The 13,855-nt window shown below is 31.5% G+C and overlaps 3 protein-coding genes across 3 annotated transcripts; 2 read left to right on the top strand and 1 right to left on the bottom strand.

The window, feature by feature from the left end:
• Positions 1-165: 165 nt before the first annotated feature.
• On the top strand, positions 166-5,583 carry MON2 (Mon2p; the record flags this gene model as incomplete). The annotated part of the gene is made up of 2 exons (XM_020191556.1): positions 166-246; positions 352-5,583. The coding sequence occupies 2 exons, from the start codon at positions 166-168 to the stop codon at positions 5,581-5,583; spliced, it is 5,313 nt and encodes a 1,770-aa protein (XP_020049161.1).
• A 3,315-nt stretch (positions 5,584-8,898) lies between these two features.
• ASCRUDRAFT_79485 (uncharacterized protein) lies at positions 8,899-9,111 on the bottom strand (the record flags this gene model as incomplete). The annotated part of the gene is made up of 1 exon (XM_020194383.1): positions 8,899-9,111. One exon carries the CDS (start codon positions 9,109-9,111, stop codon positions 8,899-8,901), a length of 213 nt encoding a protein of 70 aa, XP_020049160.1.
• Positions 9,112-9,291: 180 nt separating this feature from the next.
• On the top strand, positions 9,292-10,391 carry ASCRUDRAFT_74309 (uncharacterized protein). The gene has a single exon (XM_020192634.1). The coding sequence runs from the start codon at positions 9,597-9,599 to the stop codon at positions 10,299-10,301; it is 705 nt and encodes a 234-aa protein (XP_020049159.1). The 5' UTR covers positions 9,292-9,596; the 3' UTR covers positions 10,302-10,391.
• Positions 10,392-13,855: the final 3,464 nt, after the last annotated feature.

Below are 13,855 nucleotides of genomic sequence, written 5' to 3'. Positions count from 1 at the left end.
CGCTTCTGCATGTGCATGCAGATCAACCCCATACACATGCACTGTACACATGTGCCTACATAGTCACCTATTTCTTCCTCTGCTTCCCAGCAAAAGCCAGCAAAAGCAGCAACTTCAGCAGAATCGCCAACATCGCTAGCTTCTCCATTTCTCCAGAAGCATAAAATGGCCACTGTTCAGCTCCTCACCTCGGAATTGACCAACTTGGCCTCAGAGTCGCGACGAAGAACACCAGAGATCAGACATGTATGTATTTCCTGCTCCATCGTCTGCTCCAGCTAATGGCCCACAGACGATGAACTGGCGACTTTGCCCATCATCCAGCTTCTTCATCTACTAACTATTCACCAGGCCTCAGAGAAATCCTTGGAGATATTAAAGTCCTACAGGCCTAGCATCCAGAACGAGTCTGACTTTCTCCAGTCTCTATCGCTGCGTCCTGAGTTTTTTAGGCCTTTTATATTGTCCTGTCAATCCAGAAACACAAAATATTCTGCTATCGCTGTCCAGTGTCTCAACAGATTGATCATTGAAAAGTCTTTACCCATATCTCTTTTAAACGACATAATCGACTCATTGACTGAAGCAACGCATCTCGCAATTGAAATCCAGCTAAAAATTCTACAGATTTTGCCCTCATTATTTCAGATTTATGGCAACTATATCAACAACGAACTAATCTCAAAGCTATTGTCAATTTGTGCCCTACTACAAGGTGTCAATAAAGTTCCTGTGGTGATAAATACTGCTGCTGCCACTTTGCAACAATTGATTGTTTTTATTTTTGATAAAGTCAGTGACGAAGATTTATTTTTAAAAAACAACCCTAATTCAATCGTTGAAAAAAAATTCGACGTCCCAATTGATAATAACAAGAAAATCAAAATATCCTCAAATGCTTATGATGCTCAAAGAATCTTCATTGACCTATGCACTTTGATCGAACACCATAGACCAAAGTTTCTAAGATTCACATACCTACCCGAGACTTTTAACCTTGAATTAATCGAAAGCATCTTAACAAATCACACTGACTTGTTCTCAAATCATGTTGAATTGGCTTACCTTGTAAGAACGAGAATTATTCCTCTTTTATTAAGATCCTTCTCAATCAACAAAGAATTCCCCGTAATAACAAGAGTCTCAAGAATAATTTACCTACTAATAAGAAGAAACTTGAATATTTTAATCGTTGAAACTGAGGTGATTATAAGTCTACTAAACCACATTCTCTCGCTTGATTCAAATTCCCCATTCTGGAAAAAAATCTTAGCTTTAGAGATATTCAACGGGTTGTTTACCGATTTCAATTTAATCAAAAACCTATTTCTAGAATATGATAATAAACCTGACAGGAAAAAGGTTATAAACGATTTCTTTAAAACCGTTTACCAAATTCTCGACTCTTCAAACTCAAAGAAATTGCTAGATTTTGGTTCAATCTTACACCCTCCCTCTCCCTCTCCTTCTTCAGATCTCTCGTATTTCTTATCTTCAAAAAATTCTTTACCAAAGGTATTATACATCGATCTACTAGATAAAGCTGACGCTCCTCACATCCCAGATAACTACATCTACTATCTAATCTTAAATTGCTCAATCAACTTTGCTGAAGGTATCGGTAGATTTATAATGGACCTATCTTCAACCCCAGAACTAATCTCTTATCTTGATGCATCTTCTTTAATCCCCCTACAATCCTCAGAAATGTACAGATCTGACTCAAACTCAACCTCAAACTCTGATTCTCATCAATCAAAACAAATTCTCTATTTAAATTCTTCAAAATTGTTTGAAAAATTAAAGGACTCCTCTATTAAAAATGACATTGTTTTCTCCAACAAATTGATTTTTAAAAATTACGAAATCCTTCTATCAATTTTAAAAATCTTCCTATACTCAAATTTAGATAATGATTTTTTCCACAATTTAATTAGATCATTGCAAAAATTATGCTATGTCTCGGGCATACTAGGTTTAAAACAAACAAGAACAGATATCATCCTTGTATTTGCAATTGCAACAATTAACAATACGGGAAAACTAGGCTACCAAAGCCCTGACATAAATTCATTGCAATCAGCAGATCAAAAAAACCCTGCAAACTCTATAACCTCCTCTGATGATGATAAAAAGAAATCATTCCTATCTCTAAGTGGAACTGTCGTTGGTGCTTTGACACAAAAACTAAATCAAGCTTCATCAATAACTTATAACTTGACCCCTCAAAAGCCCTCATCAAATCAGTTGTTATTACACACCAGATACATGAACTCAAGAAACTTAATCACTTTACGGGCCCTAATAAATATCGCCATATCTTTAGGCCCAACTTTAAACTCTTCATGGAGAATCATATTTGTCACTCTTCAATGGGTAAATTATTATATTAATGGGCTTTCCGAGGAATTTGATAAAAATTTCGATAATTCATCTTTGAAAAAAACAGAAATCTCAGCTAGTGAAAAAAGTTTAGTTGAAAACTCAATAAAAAAACTATTAGAAACCACAAAAGATTATTCTGATGACTCCTTTTTTGGTTTAATAAAGGCATTAGTGAGCTTGTCAAATGATGTTTTGTTATCTGGAAAAAACGATGACAAAGTAAACTTTGAGTTAATTAAAGATAGTGTGTACAAAACATCACCAATTGAGCCTCAAAACAAAGATGTGAAAAAGATAACTTTATTTCCATGCTACTATAATAAAATCTTTTTCTTCCTCAATATCGGTGAAATTACAGAACTCAATTCATTTCGGTTTTTGAAAGGGCTTGCGGTTGCTAATAATAAAAAAGAGTTAAGTTCAATAAATATGACACAAAAATCATGGAACCTCATTTTAAATTACTCAATTGAGGTAGCTTCTAAACAGACATTATCAATCGTATTAAGAAATAAAATTTCCATCACCTTTAACTTTATTATAAAATCTCTAGTTTTATGTTGCCACACAAAAGAAGATAGGTCGGTAAATGTTGATTATGAAAAAATCGATGAAAAAGCTGATACTGTTTTTCTTGATTCACTCTTATTATTTTTAAACAAAATCATCCAATTAGATCAAAATTCAAAAAAGTTTAATAATACAGAGCTAAATTCAGTTATAATTTCCGAGTTTGACATGATTATAAATTCCTTATTGAATTTGAAGGAATTACTAGATAAATCGGGAAGCTATTTTAAAGAGGATTCATGGGATATAATGTTTAAAATCATTAATCTACCTTTTAAATTTTACTTTTCATTTGATAATGAATCAGAAACATTTTTGAGAAAAAATCCTTTAATTCTAGAAAAGAAATCAATATTAATAAAAACATCCTTTGATGCATTGCAATTAATTTTAAATGATTTTTTGAACACTCTACCATCTAATATTTTAAAAACAGTTATTGATACATTATTTAATTTCATTAATCAAAACTATGAAATAAACATTTCCTTTAGTGCAATAAGCTACTTTTGGATGGTCAGTGATTATTTAAGAGATTTTTTGCAACCATATAAAATGGATAGAGTGTTACAGGCATCATTAGAAAACATGATCACTAATAAAGAAGAATTGATTGATACGATATTATCAAAAAGAGGCGAAGAAAATAAACTCATTCTTTATTCATCGATATGGGTTTATTTGTTGTATATTTTAGTTAGAATATGCAATGATGAAAGAACACAGGTTAGAAATGGATCCATTCAAACATTTTTCCGAATTATTGATTCCCATGGTCAATACTTGCCCTCATGGATATTAATTTATAATATTGTTATTTATGATTTACTTAAGATCAGACCTAATGATTTGTTTTTGACAAGCAATACACAAGAAAGGAAAGCAATCACTGATTTAAAAGAATTGGGAGCGAACCCAACTGATCCAAAGCTCAAATCTAGTTCAAAATCAGAATGGACTGAATCTTTTATGCTAATAATTAACGGTTTGGTTCGATTATATACGACATTTTTGGTTGAATTTGATGAGAAAAATCTTTCTACACTGATTAATTATTGGAAGGGATTACTTACATATTTTGATAATATTTTGCAATTAAATTGGGATTCTTGCAATTTGAAGGTTTATGAATCTATTGGTGATCTCACTGGAGCATTTATTGATAAAACAGATCTTGAAAATGATAGACTTCCATTAGAGATAAGAATTTCACTTTTTAATTTTTGGGCTAAACAATCTATTTCACTTAATTATCTTGATAATCAAAACTACCAAGATACGATAATAGCTTTAATTAAATCCTATGTTCCACTTTATAAACTCAATGAATCAAATTTAAATTACGAGATGGTGAAGCAAAGTCTAATGATATTTAATAGAGCTGTTAGGTATCCAGTGCTTCCAAAGTTCTCAAGTGACAATATATCTTGCACAGTTTTACAAAAAGCAATAATAGATAATTTGAAATTAATCAAATCTAAAGATGCTCTGATTCAATCGCTAGTGATTTTACAATTGGCATCAATAATGATACTTCCATTCTCCACCAGAAGAAAAATGGAGGGTAAACTAAAAGAAAACAAGTCTTACAACGGAAAAATTGCAACGTTTATTGCAATAAGTTATTCAGTGCTTCCATTATTAGCGGAGAGAATTTCAAATATTGAAGATTATTCATCGTTGATCAAAGACAAAACATTTATTAGATTGTTTAGTTCATGTTTGGAACCAATAAAATTCAAAGCTCTTGGAGTTCCTGTAAATAAAAATAAAGAATATGTTGGAAGAAAGGAACTATGGATGGAAACCATAGAATTACTAGGTTTTGTTACGAGAAAGGCGATCAAGGTATTTGCGCCCGATATTGAGAATAATATCTGCCCATTACAAGTAAAAGAAGATATGTGGAGCTTGATAATTGAAGCAGTGAAAACATGTTTAACATCGAATAATAATCGATCAGATTACGAAATATTTGACATACAGATGTATGAGAAATTCAAAGAAATAATTTTGCCATACTTGAGCTTTGAGTCGTTAAATTATCAGTTGCTAGAAGAATTAGTTACGAGCATATGGAAAACATCATTTTTATATTCATTAAATGATATTGAAAAGTCAATGATATCAGGTATTGGAGACCCTATTGAAATTGCAACATTGGTGAGCCAATTGGAAGCTGAGAAAAACATTGGGACAACAGAGAATTTCCAGCTAACTTCTAGGTACAAGATCAGTTTCATTTGCCTTTCAGATTTAATTTCGTTGTCTCAACCTACAAGGCGCCAGGGAGAAGAAGAGGATTTTGCAGTCAGGTCTAAAAGACTAATAGGCCAAAAGTGCTTGCCGTACTTTATCTGTCGTGCAGGGCTTGTTCTAAGGAAGTTTATCGCAGACGAATCATTGATCAATCTTTCGCCATTGCCTCGAGTGCAACAGTTGGAATTGGTAATAGTGTTAAACGGCTTAAATAGCATTCTTGAGAACCATGAGGAAGTGGAAAGTTTGCATGTTTTGTATCCCTTAATAATCCGCTGTATTTCGGTTACTCACAAGGTTAGAGAATCAGAGATATTGTTAGAGAAAATATTCCTCAAATTAAATTTGAGGAATAGAAAAAGGCGATAAGTAGCCAATCAAAACTTTATAGAATTGTTGATTATCTTTTCGGACGTAGTCTTTGCTTTTATATACCTGTTTATCTTTGCTGGAGTGTTTTGCAAACCTCAAATGTAGTTATCTCCTTGGATGGGGAATTTTACCAAGTTGCAACTAAAGCAGTGGAAATAGGGATTAACTGGAATAGACAACCTATTTGGCGCCATCAGTTCCTGAACAAAAAGCTGCTAGCTAATAAGTTCCTCACAAGATCGAAAATCGCAGTGTTGAAAGGCCACTGGCGAGTGCTTTAGCTGAATAGCATTGTTGATTTGGTAACAGCATTTCAGCAGCTCTGAGGAGGTTGAGAAGGTTGAGAATGGAAGCCGAATAGCTGAACTGATCTGTGGCTCTTCGAATTAGAAACACCCTTGGGAGATGTTGTGGTTTGTTGGAAAGATTGCCAAACAGACACAAGGACAAATGGGCAGTGAACGAGTTGAACGTGTAGATTAGAATTGCAGTTATGTAATTGGCTATGGAATTAATTATGAACATAATTGCAAGTTTAGATCGAATTGTCAATTTAGAGCCCAACGGTTGTAAATTGCAATTTAAAAGTTTAAGTGGGTGTAATCCAGAGCAGCTGTTGAAAATCGTTTTGATAAAATGCAATTTTGCTTTTGAAATGTGCTTACTTGACTTGGTTGAGATCTTTCTCCTTTGGCGAAGTTATTTAAAACCTTCTGTCGTGGACCTGACAAATTCCTTTATTAAGTTGGTAACTTAACATTGTGTTGTAATGTTCAAACATCAATCAATGTATTAGGGAGGTGCTGTGAAGTTGATGAAGCTGTTAAAATGGCAGTTGTCTTGCTTTGGGGTCTTACATTACTGAGCTCATGGAAGTGAGCCAATCGTTGATTGATATCGATTGAAATGAACTGATTTTTAAATAATATCCAGTCAAATAAATACAAAGAGTCTAAGTAGAGTTGAGTTGAGTTGAGTAAATAGAGAAGGAGGCGAGAATTAAAATAAAAGCCAGAATAAGAATAAGAGTAAGAGTAAAAATAAAAATAAAACAGTTACATGTTTGAGAAATGGAAATGTTTTAGTGAGCAGTGAATTTCTGATTAGAATTGGTTAAAATTGGTTAAAATTGGTTAAAATAGAGAGAATTCTTTCTGATTTATATTTAATTATCGCGACTGGATAAGAATATCAGCCCAAAATATTCAAATTTGAAAGAGAATTGGTCTCTATATTCATGATGAATTCATAATGGTTCAAAATAAATTAAAAAAAAACTCAAGAAAAAAACAGATGTATTGGTAATAGATATGAAAAGGTAATAGTTTTGAGTATGGTTGAAATGATATTCAAGATATATTCAAAAGAGATCTAATCAGCATTAAATGCTGTTAAATTACTTGCTATTACAAGTGCCTGCGATCTTTTTTTGCACAATGATTGACGAATTTGATTAAAACGAAAAATAGAGTAGATTTGGTAAAGTTGCCAAACAATAAAGTTAAATCATATCTAATAGTAATAGCTAATATTTAAATAATAATCAAATAACAATTAAATAATAATTAGATTGACCAAAGTATTCTGATCTCAAAAATGTCTCATTGTTGGTGGATTTTGGTTTTAAAGTTGGAGGTTTTTTTGAACTTATCTGTAAAACATTTGAAGGTTGCCAAAATTATTATACTTTTTCAACACATTTATTGCACATATTACACGTATTACACTTATTACACGTATTACACTTATTACACTTTTGTTTTTGTTACGCTTTTGTTACATGTCAAATGAAAATAAGGAGATTTTGGGCTGAATCACAGTTGATGAATGGCTATCTTGGACGTGGAGGAGAGTTAAAAAGGAAAAATTGTGTTATCAACCCTTGAGTTTTAAACAAGTGAGAGCAAAGATTGTTAGTGAGTCGGGAAAATGAATAAAGCGAATGGCGATTTTTATTAAGAGATTATCGAGCCATTTGATTTATGTTGCTTTTTTTTTGGTTTTTTTTTTTTACTGGTTTATTTGACTGTTTTAACTGTTTTAACTGTTTTAAATGTTTTAGTTGCTTTTGGTCTGCATTTCTTTTTCGTGTCTTTTTATGTTTTAGTTTTTGTTTTTTTGATTGTTGGTGCAAATGTTAGTGGGTTGTTTAATGGCAGGGGAATTTTAAATCGTTTATTAGTTTTCTTTTGTTAGTTGCAAACTCCACAAAATTAGCTTGAATTATAAACAATACTGAGGGAAGATTATTGGTCAGTTTGGATAATGATCCACTACAGACGTTGTCCGAAAAAAAGCATAAAACACCAGTGAAAAATATGGAAAAAAAGTGCTGTGGGCTTGTTAAGTTATTTTAAAAATGGGAACTTTCTCTTTTGTTTGTTTTACTGTGCAATAATTTCATGTCGAAGGACCCCACCAGTTGAGAAATGTTTAAAATTGGGGATGAAATATCGGTAGTCAGATCAAAAACCAGTGGAAATTTGGTTAAAAACGATTAAAAGGATGGATAAAGGATGGATAAAGGATGGGTGAAAGATGAATAAAATATGGATATTGATGGAGATTAATAATTATTATTAATTATTAATTGTTGGTTATTACCCATTTTCGCTTGATATCCCCCAGGATTTCCCATATTCACACTGAAGAGGTTTCCGTTGTCAGTACTCTTTGAATTTTAATTGTATATAAGTAAACAGAAAGCGTGTTGGTTTATTTATTATTTTGTGGTTTACGACCATCTCCATTTTGTGTAGAAGATGAAATGCCCACTAGTGTCTTGATCAAAGGAGAATTTTGATCCAACTTCCTGAGCATTTGAACAAACTAGTGTTTAAGTCCACAAACCTGCTCAACGTTACCAGTGGTGAGCAATTGATGATCTGATTTGATGAGCATTATGGCGAACTCAGATAGAAAGTTGCAACAAGAAAAGCACTAAAAGCAGAACAAGAATAAGTGGAACAGAGCAGAGGGTCTCTTATCAATAGGACGCCATTGCCTATTGCAAACAATAGTTTCTTGATCTGGTCTTAGAAAGGGTCTTAATCGGCCTTAAAGAAAGGCCTTAAAGAAAACCTCTCACAGCTCAAACAGATCTCAGAAACACTCCAGAACTTCAACAAACGTTTTCACCACAATAAGCCCAAATGAACTGATCGAAGCTCACAACACAGTGGCCCCACAGCCAGTGAAACTCCCATTCACTAACAGCCTGGTCTCAGACTGTTGATGTGACAGAGGCTTCCTTCGCCCAACTCTGCGAGATCTGAGCATCTGTGCTTCTCCATCCTCTTACTCCTCCAACACTTACTCTGCCAGGGCTTTCTTTCTCAGAAGCACCTCCCTATAAGTCATAGCTGTTGCTTCCTCTGGCGCATCCTCTGCTTGCTTTTCGTGCTTCTCTGGTTCCTGCTTAGCTGCTTTGGAAAAGTGAGGCATTTGAATTGCCAATCTGAGTTTTAGCCTTTTTTGCTTTCTGTTAATCTTATTCTTAATCTTATTCACAGGACTAACAAGCATAATTTCATGAATTAAAAGATGCACATATAGGTTACATAACATGAAGGTTTTTTAAAACATTCCAATAATTTATCAAAACTGTTAATCTTAAGATTTTCTTTTCCAATTTTCCATATCTTGATTTTTGATTAATCGTTAAGCTGTGTAACCAACTAATTCTACTTTTGCATTTATTTCCTATAAATTTTATTTCACTACTACAGTCAAATGCCCTTCACACATTCACTTGTTGATTTCATCTCATTTCTGAATTAATATATATAAAGAAAAAAATTCCTCCTTACTATCTTAATTTTTTTTTTGATCTCTCTCTCCAATTTTCTTAAATCTCTTTCTCACCCAATACAATATAATTAAATATCATATTTTTATCCCTCTATTAAATATCTTGACATAAATATATATCCTTAATATTCTAATACTCTAATATTCCAACATCTTATTTCTATCCCTCTATCACTTTTTACCCTATAAATACTTTAACAATGGTCTCAAAATCTGATATCAAACCAGCAGCCACCTGGAGATTGGAAAAGGCTAAACAAAGAATGTTGAAATTGCAACAACAAAAGAAAAAAGCTGCAGAAGCTGCAAATCACTCCTCTGATCTACAATTCCATTCTCCCAATAACGATATCTCTCCTCAAATTGACAACAACAATATAATAGACTCTCAAATTCACAGCGAAAGTGAAGACGAGCTCTCCAATCCAAACCTAAGAAGATCAGTTCACAAAGAAACTCTTGATTCCCTTACAAGCTCTGCAAGTAGTCTGATATCTTCTTTCACCCACTCTGATGAATTCACTTTCACTGATTCTAAAATAAATTCAAATTCAACTTGTTCAAGTGTCTCCTTGAATTCTTACTATGATTCTACTGTAGCTGGCTCCACCTCAAGTGTCTCAACTTATAGCTCATCCACTACTGATTCTTTTAACAACGAGTATTCTATTGGCTTGCTTACAAACAACATATCAAACACCAATACCAACAATGTCAATAGCAACAACAATAATACCAATAATAATAATCACTCCTCTTTCTCTTCAATAAGCAATCACAACAGCATAACAAAATCTTTAGGCTCTTCATCTTCTGCTTCTCATGAAAATGTTGTTAAACCTTTAATAGTGAGAAACAATCGCTCAATCATGGGTTTTGAAGAACAATTAATTTCTTATCCTTAAAAGTAATAAATTAAAAAAGAATAAAAAAAAAGTGATTTTATCTTTAATTTTCAATTTTTTTTTGTTTTTTGTTTTTTGTTCTTGTTTTGCTTATGTCTTTTGTTTTTTGCTTATATCTTTCTTTCTTTTTTTTCGCTGTTGCTCATCTGGATTATTATTGTTCATTGTATTATTCTATTCTATAAAATGAAAAAGAAAATTATTCTTATATCTCCCACCTGTTTATTTTCAAAGACTCAAATTTTTATATATAGTAGTTACATTTTATTATAGCCAATTTTATTTAATTTTTCTTTTCAATTCTTAGTAACTGATTTCAGTTTATCTTTATTTTTTTCTTAAGGCTTTTTACTTTTATATTTGTTTTGTTTTGTTTTTATGGGTTGGTTTTCTTTTTTTTCTTTTATATATTAAATGTTATATTGTTTATGTCATGAAATTAAATCAATGTAGATTCATAGAATATCATATAACAAGTTCATTGATTTCATTTAATTTAATTTAATTTCAGATATTTGTCATAATTTTATCATCAACTTGATCAAACGATTTTGTTAATGTTATTTTTAATATTATTGTTATTTTTATTTTTATGATTGTGGTTGTGGTTGTGGTTCTTTTAATTTTGTATTTGTATTTCTTTTGTATTTCATTTTATTTTATGGTACTGCAATTTGTATGACAATAAAATTTTATAATTATTCTGGCTTTCATTTAACAGAATAATTGAACTGTCAATTTCACTAAAGGTATACAAAAGGAAAAAAAAAGTTAGTTCAAGCCTAACCAAAAGAAGAAATAAGCAAAATGTGCAAATTAATCATTGTAGAATAAATTGTCAATCACAAATTATAAATTCAATAATGAATCCAATAATGAATCCAATTAGAAATTCAATTAGAAATTCAATGATAAATTCAAGATTTCAGAAACCAGAACAACCAAAAATGCAGATTGTAAAAAAAAACACTTATTAAATCAGAACATCAATTAAGAAAATAAAAATTATAAGAAAAAACAGGATTCTTTTTGTTTTATCAACTTCAAAAATAAGAGTTTTGTTTTTCAAAACAAGAGATTGAATTGAATTCTTTGAGGCAAAAAAAAGCGAGACAATAGTTGTATTAGTGGAATTCAGGAAGATAAAAGATAGAATGTTATATTTTTATTTCTTTTTTTTATTATTATCGTTGTTATTTTCGTTTAAAATATAACTAAAAAAGATAAATTATAAGGATATAAAATAAACAAAATATTGAAATGTTTGATTTACTAAATAGATTAGAATAATTTTGGAATAATTTTGAATAGTGAGTAATTGGTGAAAATTTTTTGAGATTAACTAAAGCCTCAAAGAAATAATAAATATTCCTCACTTGAGTATGAATTGATGATTATTCCCCAACTAGTAAGGAGATTTTTTTTATCCACCATAATTATAAATTAATTATTAATTATTAATTATTTTTATTTTTTTTTTATTTTTATTTTTAGTTTTATTTTCAATTATTTTTATTTTTGAATTTAAAATTAATTCAAAATACGCATTCAAACCATGATTGGTTCTGGTATAAATGACAGCAGTCAAATGCAAATAGGTGAATAGGTAAATTGGTAAATATGTAAATGGGCAAACAGCCAACAGGAAAGTAGGAAAATTAGATTATGAGCTATTGAGGCAGATAAAATAAAATTTGAAATTGATAAGTTTTGACAAATTAATACATATAATCTGCAAGGCAGCATTATAATTGTTATGTAATAGTATGTTATTCAGTTACTTTATTTGTTGAGAACAAAGTCAACCAAATAAAACAAATGAGAGTTTCCAGTGAAAAAGTGGACCCAAAATGTTTTGAGTAACTCAAAAGACAAGCAAGTAAAGGGAAACCAAGGAGACTAGACAGAGCAACCAATTGGAGCAGAAGTTTCACACTGTGATATTGAGAATTTGCAATATAAATGCAATAAGGATAAGAGCTGGGAAAATCTCGAGCAAAACACAGGCTAGATAAAAGTTAGGTACAAGAGAACATAAGTTTCCAGCTAATTTGAATTAAACATCTGATTATTTGTAGATACAGGTAAAACGCCAGCAGTAGTGACAGATTTAGCAACAGTAATTGTAGCCAAAGAAGCAACTGAAATGAGAACAAAGAGGAAAATGCTGGTAACAGCTGGAACTAAATCCACATAACAAGACCTGCAACAACTGGTAGAACCACCATCTGAACTGCGATATAATTAGGATTAGGATTATGGTTAGAATTTAAATTTGGATTTGCTTTGGATTTACTCGAAGGAACAAAGCATAAACCCAGCCAATAACAAAGCAGATTTTGAGTAAGCAGATTTCGAGCAAAGCTGTTTTCAAGAGCAGGTAGTTTCAGACTCAGAAGCAGCAGCAACAACAACAACAGAGGAAAGAGCAGCTTGGGGTTGGAGAGAAGGCGAGTGTTTTGTCTGTTTATCTGGTTCTGAACACCACAGCGAGATCAAACCAGGACAAGCAAGAACAAATCAGAACAAGCAAGAACAAGACACAACCAGAAGAAACAAGACAACACACAGAGAACAGCTGAAACACAGAGCTTCTTCACCAGAGAATAGCGAAGAAGAAGACGAAGAAGACAAAGACAAAGAGACGACACAACTCTCGATGGTATGGGCTAGAGAAACACTTTGCTGTTCAGGAGATGGTGTTTTGTTTGAGATTGGCACTAAATCTTGTTTTCTGTTTCTCTTGTTCTGATTCGCATTATTCGCTTGTTAGCTGCTTTCGAAAGACTGATTGTGCTATTTAACTGGCTTTTTTTTGTTCTTTGGTGACTTATTTCAGCACAAATATATGTTGTGGACATCTTCTGCTCAAGCTGGTCATAATTCTTTCGCAATAGAGAAAACAAGTATCTTTGCCATCTTGACTAAAAACTTTCAATCCTGAATAGAAATTTGCACTCTTGAATATAACTTACTAGAAATTGCTGAAAATATTTAAATATTCCACTAACGGTTTTTGGAGTTGAATTCATTAATTGGAATCAAACTCATTGAATTGTTGTTTTGAAAAATAGTTATACTGAAGATAAATTGATTTCAAATAAATCATTTCAATTCAATTAAGACCTAGAGGATTATTAAACTGTTATAATAGATTTGCCAAACATTGAACTGAATTGACTTTAATATATTGAATTTCAATATTAATTATATTCATTATATTCATTATATTCATTATATTCATTATATTAATTCAAAGTTTATCTTTCTTTCACTTCATTTAACTTTGTTTAACTTTGTTTAACTTTATTCAACTTTATTCAACTTCATTTTTTGCAATTAAAGGTACCAATTGGATTTTGTATAACTTAACAAACATTTAATTACATCCTTTTGAATTGGTTGAACTGGATTTATTGCCTTGAAATCTTTTAGAAAAAAAACATACTCACAATTTTTAATACTAATACTAAAAATACTAATACTATTCCATTAAGAAAATACTTGAATACGGAATCAATTCAATTAAAAAAAGGGAAACCTCAACAAAAGTA

This window comes from Ascoidea rubescens, assembly GCF_001661345.1.
Source record: "Ascoidea rubescens DSM 1968 unplaced genomic scaffold ASCRUscaffold_2, whole genome shotgun sequence".
In the NCBI taxonomy this organism is placed as follows: Eukaryota; Fungi; Ascomycota; class Saccharomycetes; order Ascoideales; family Ascoideaceae; genus Ascoidea; species Ascoidea rubescens.
Note: the sequence above shows the minus strand (reverse complement) of the source record. Positions and strands in the feature narration are given on the sequence as shown.

Bases quoted from the DNA above. Each gene is read 5' to 3' on its own strand.
- ASCRUDRAFT_74309 (XM_020192634.1), top strand. From the start codon at position 9,597: ATGGTCTCAAAATCTGATATCAAACCAGCAGCCACCTGGAGATTGGAA.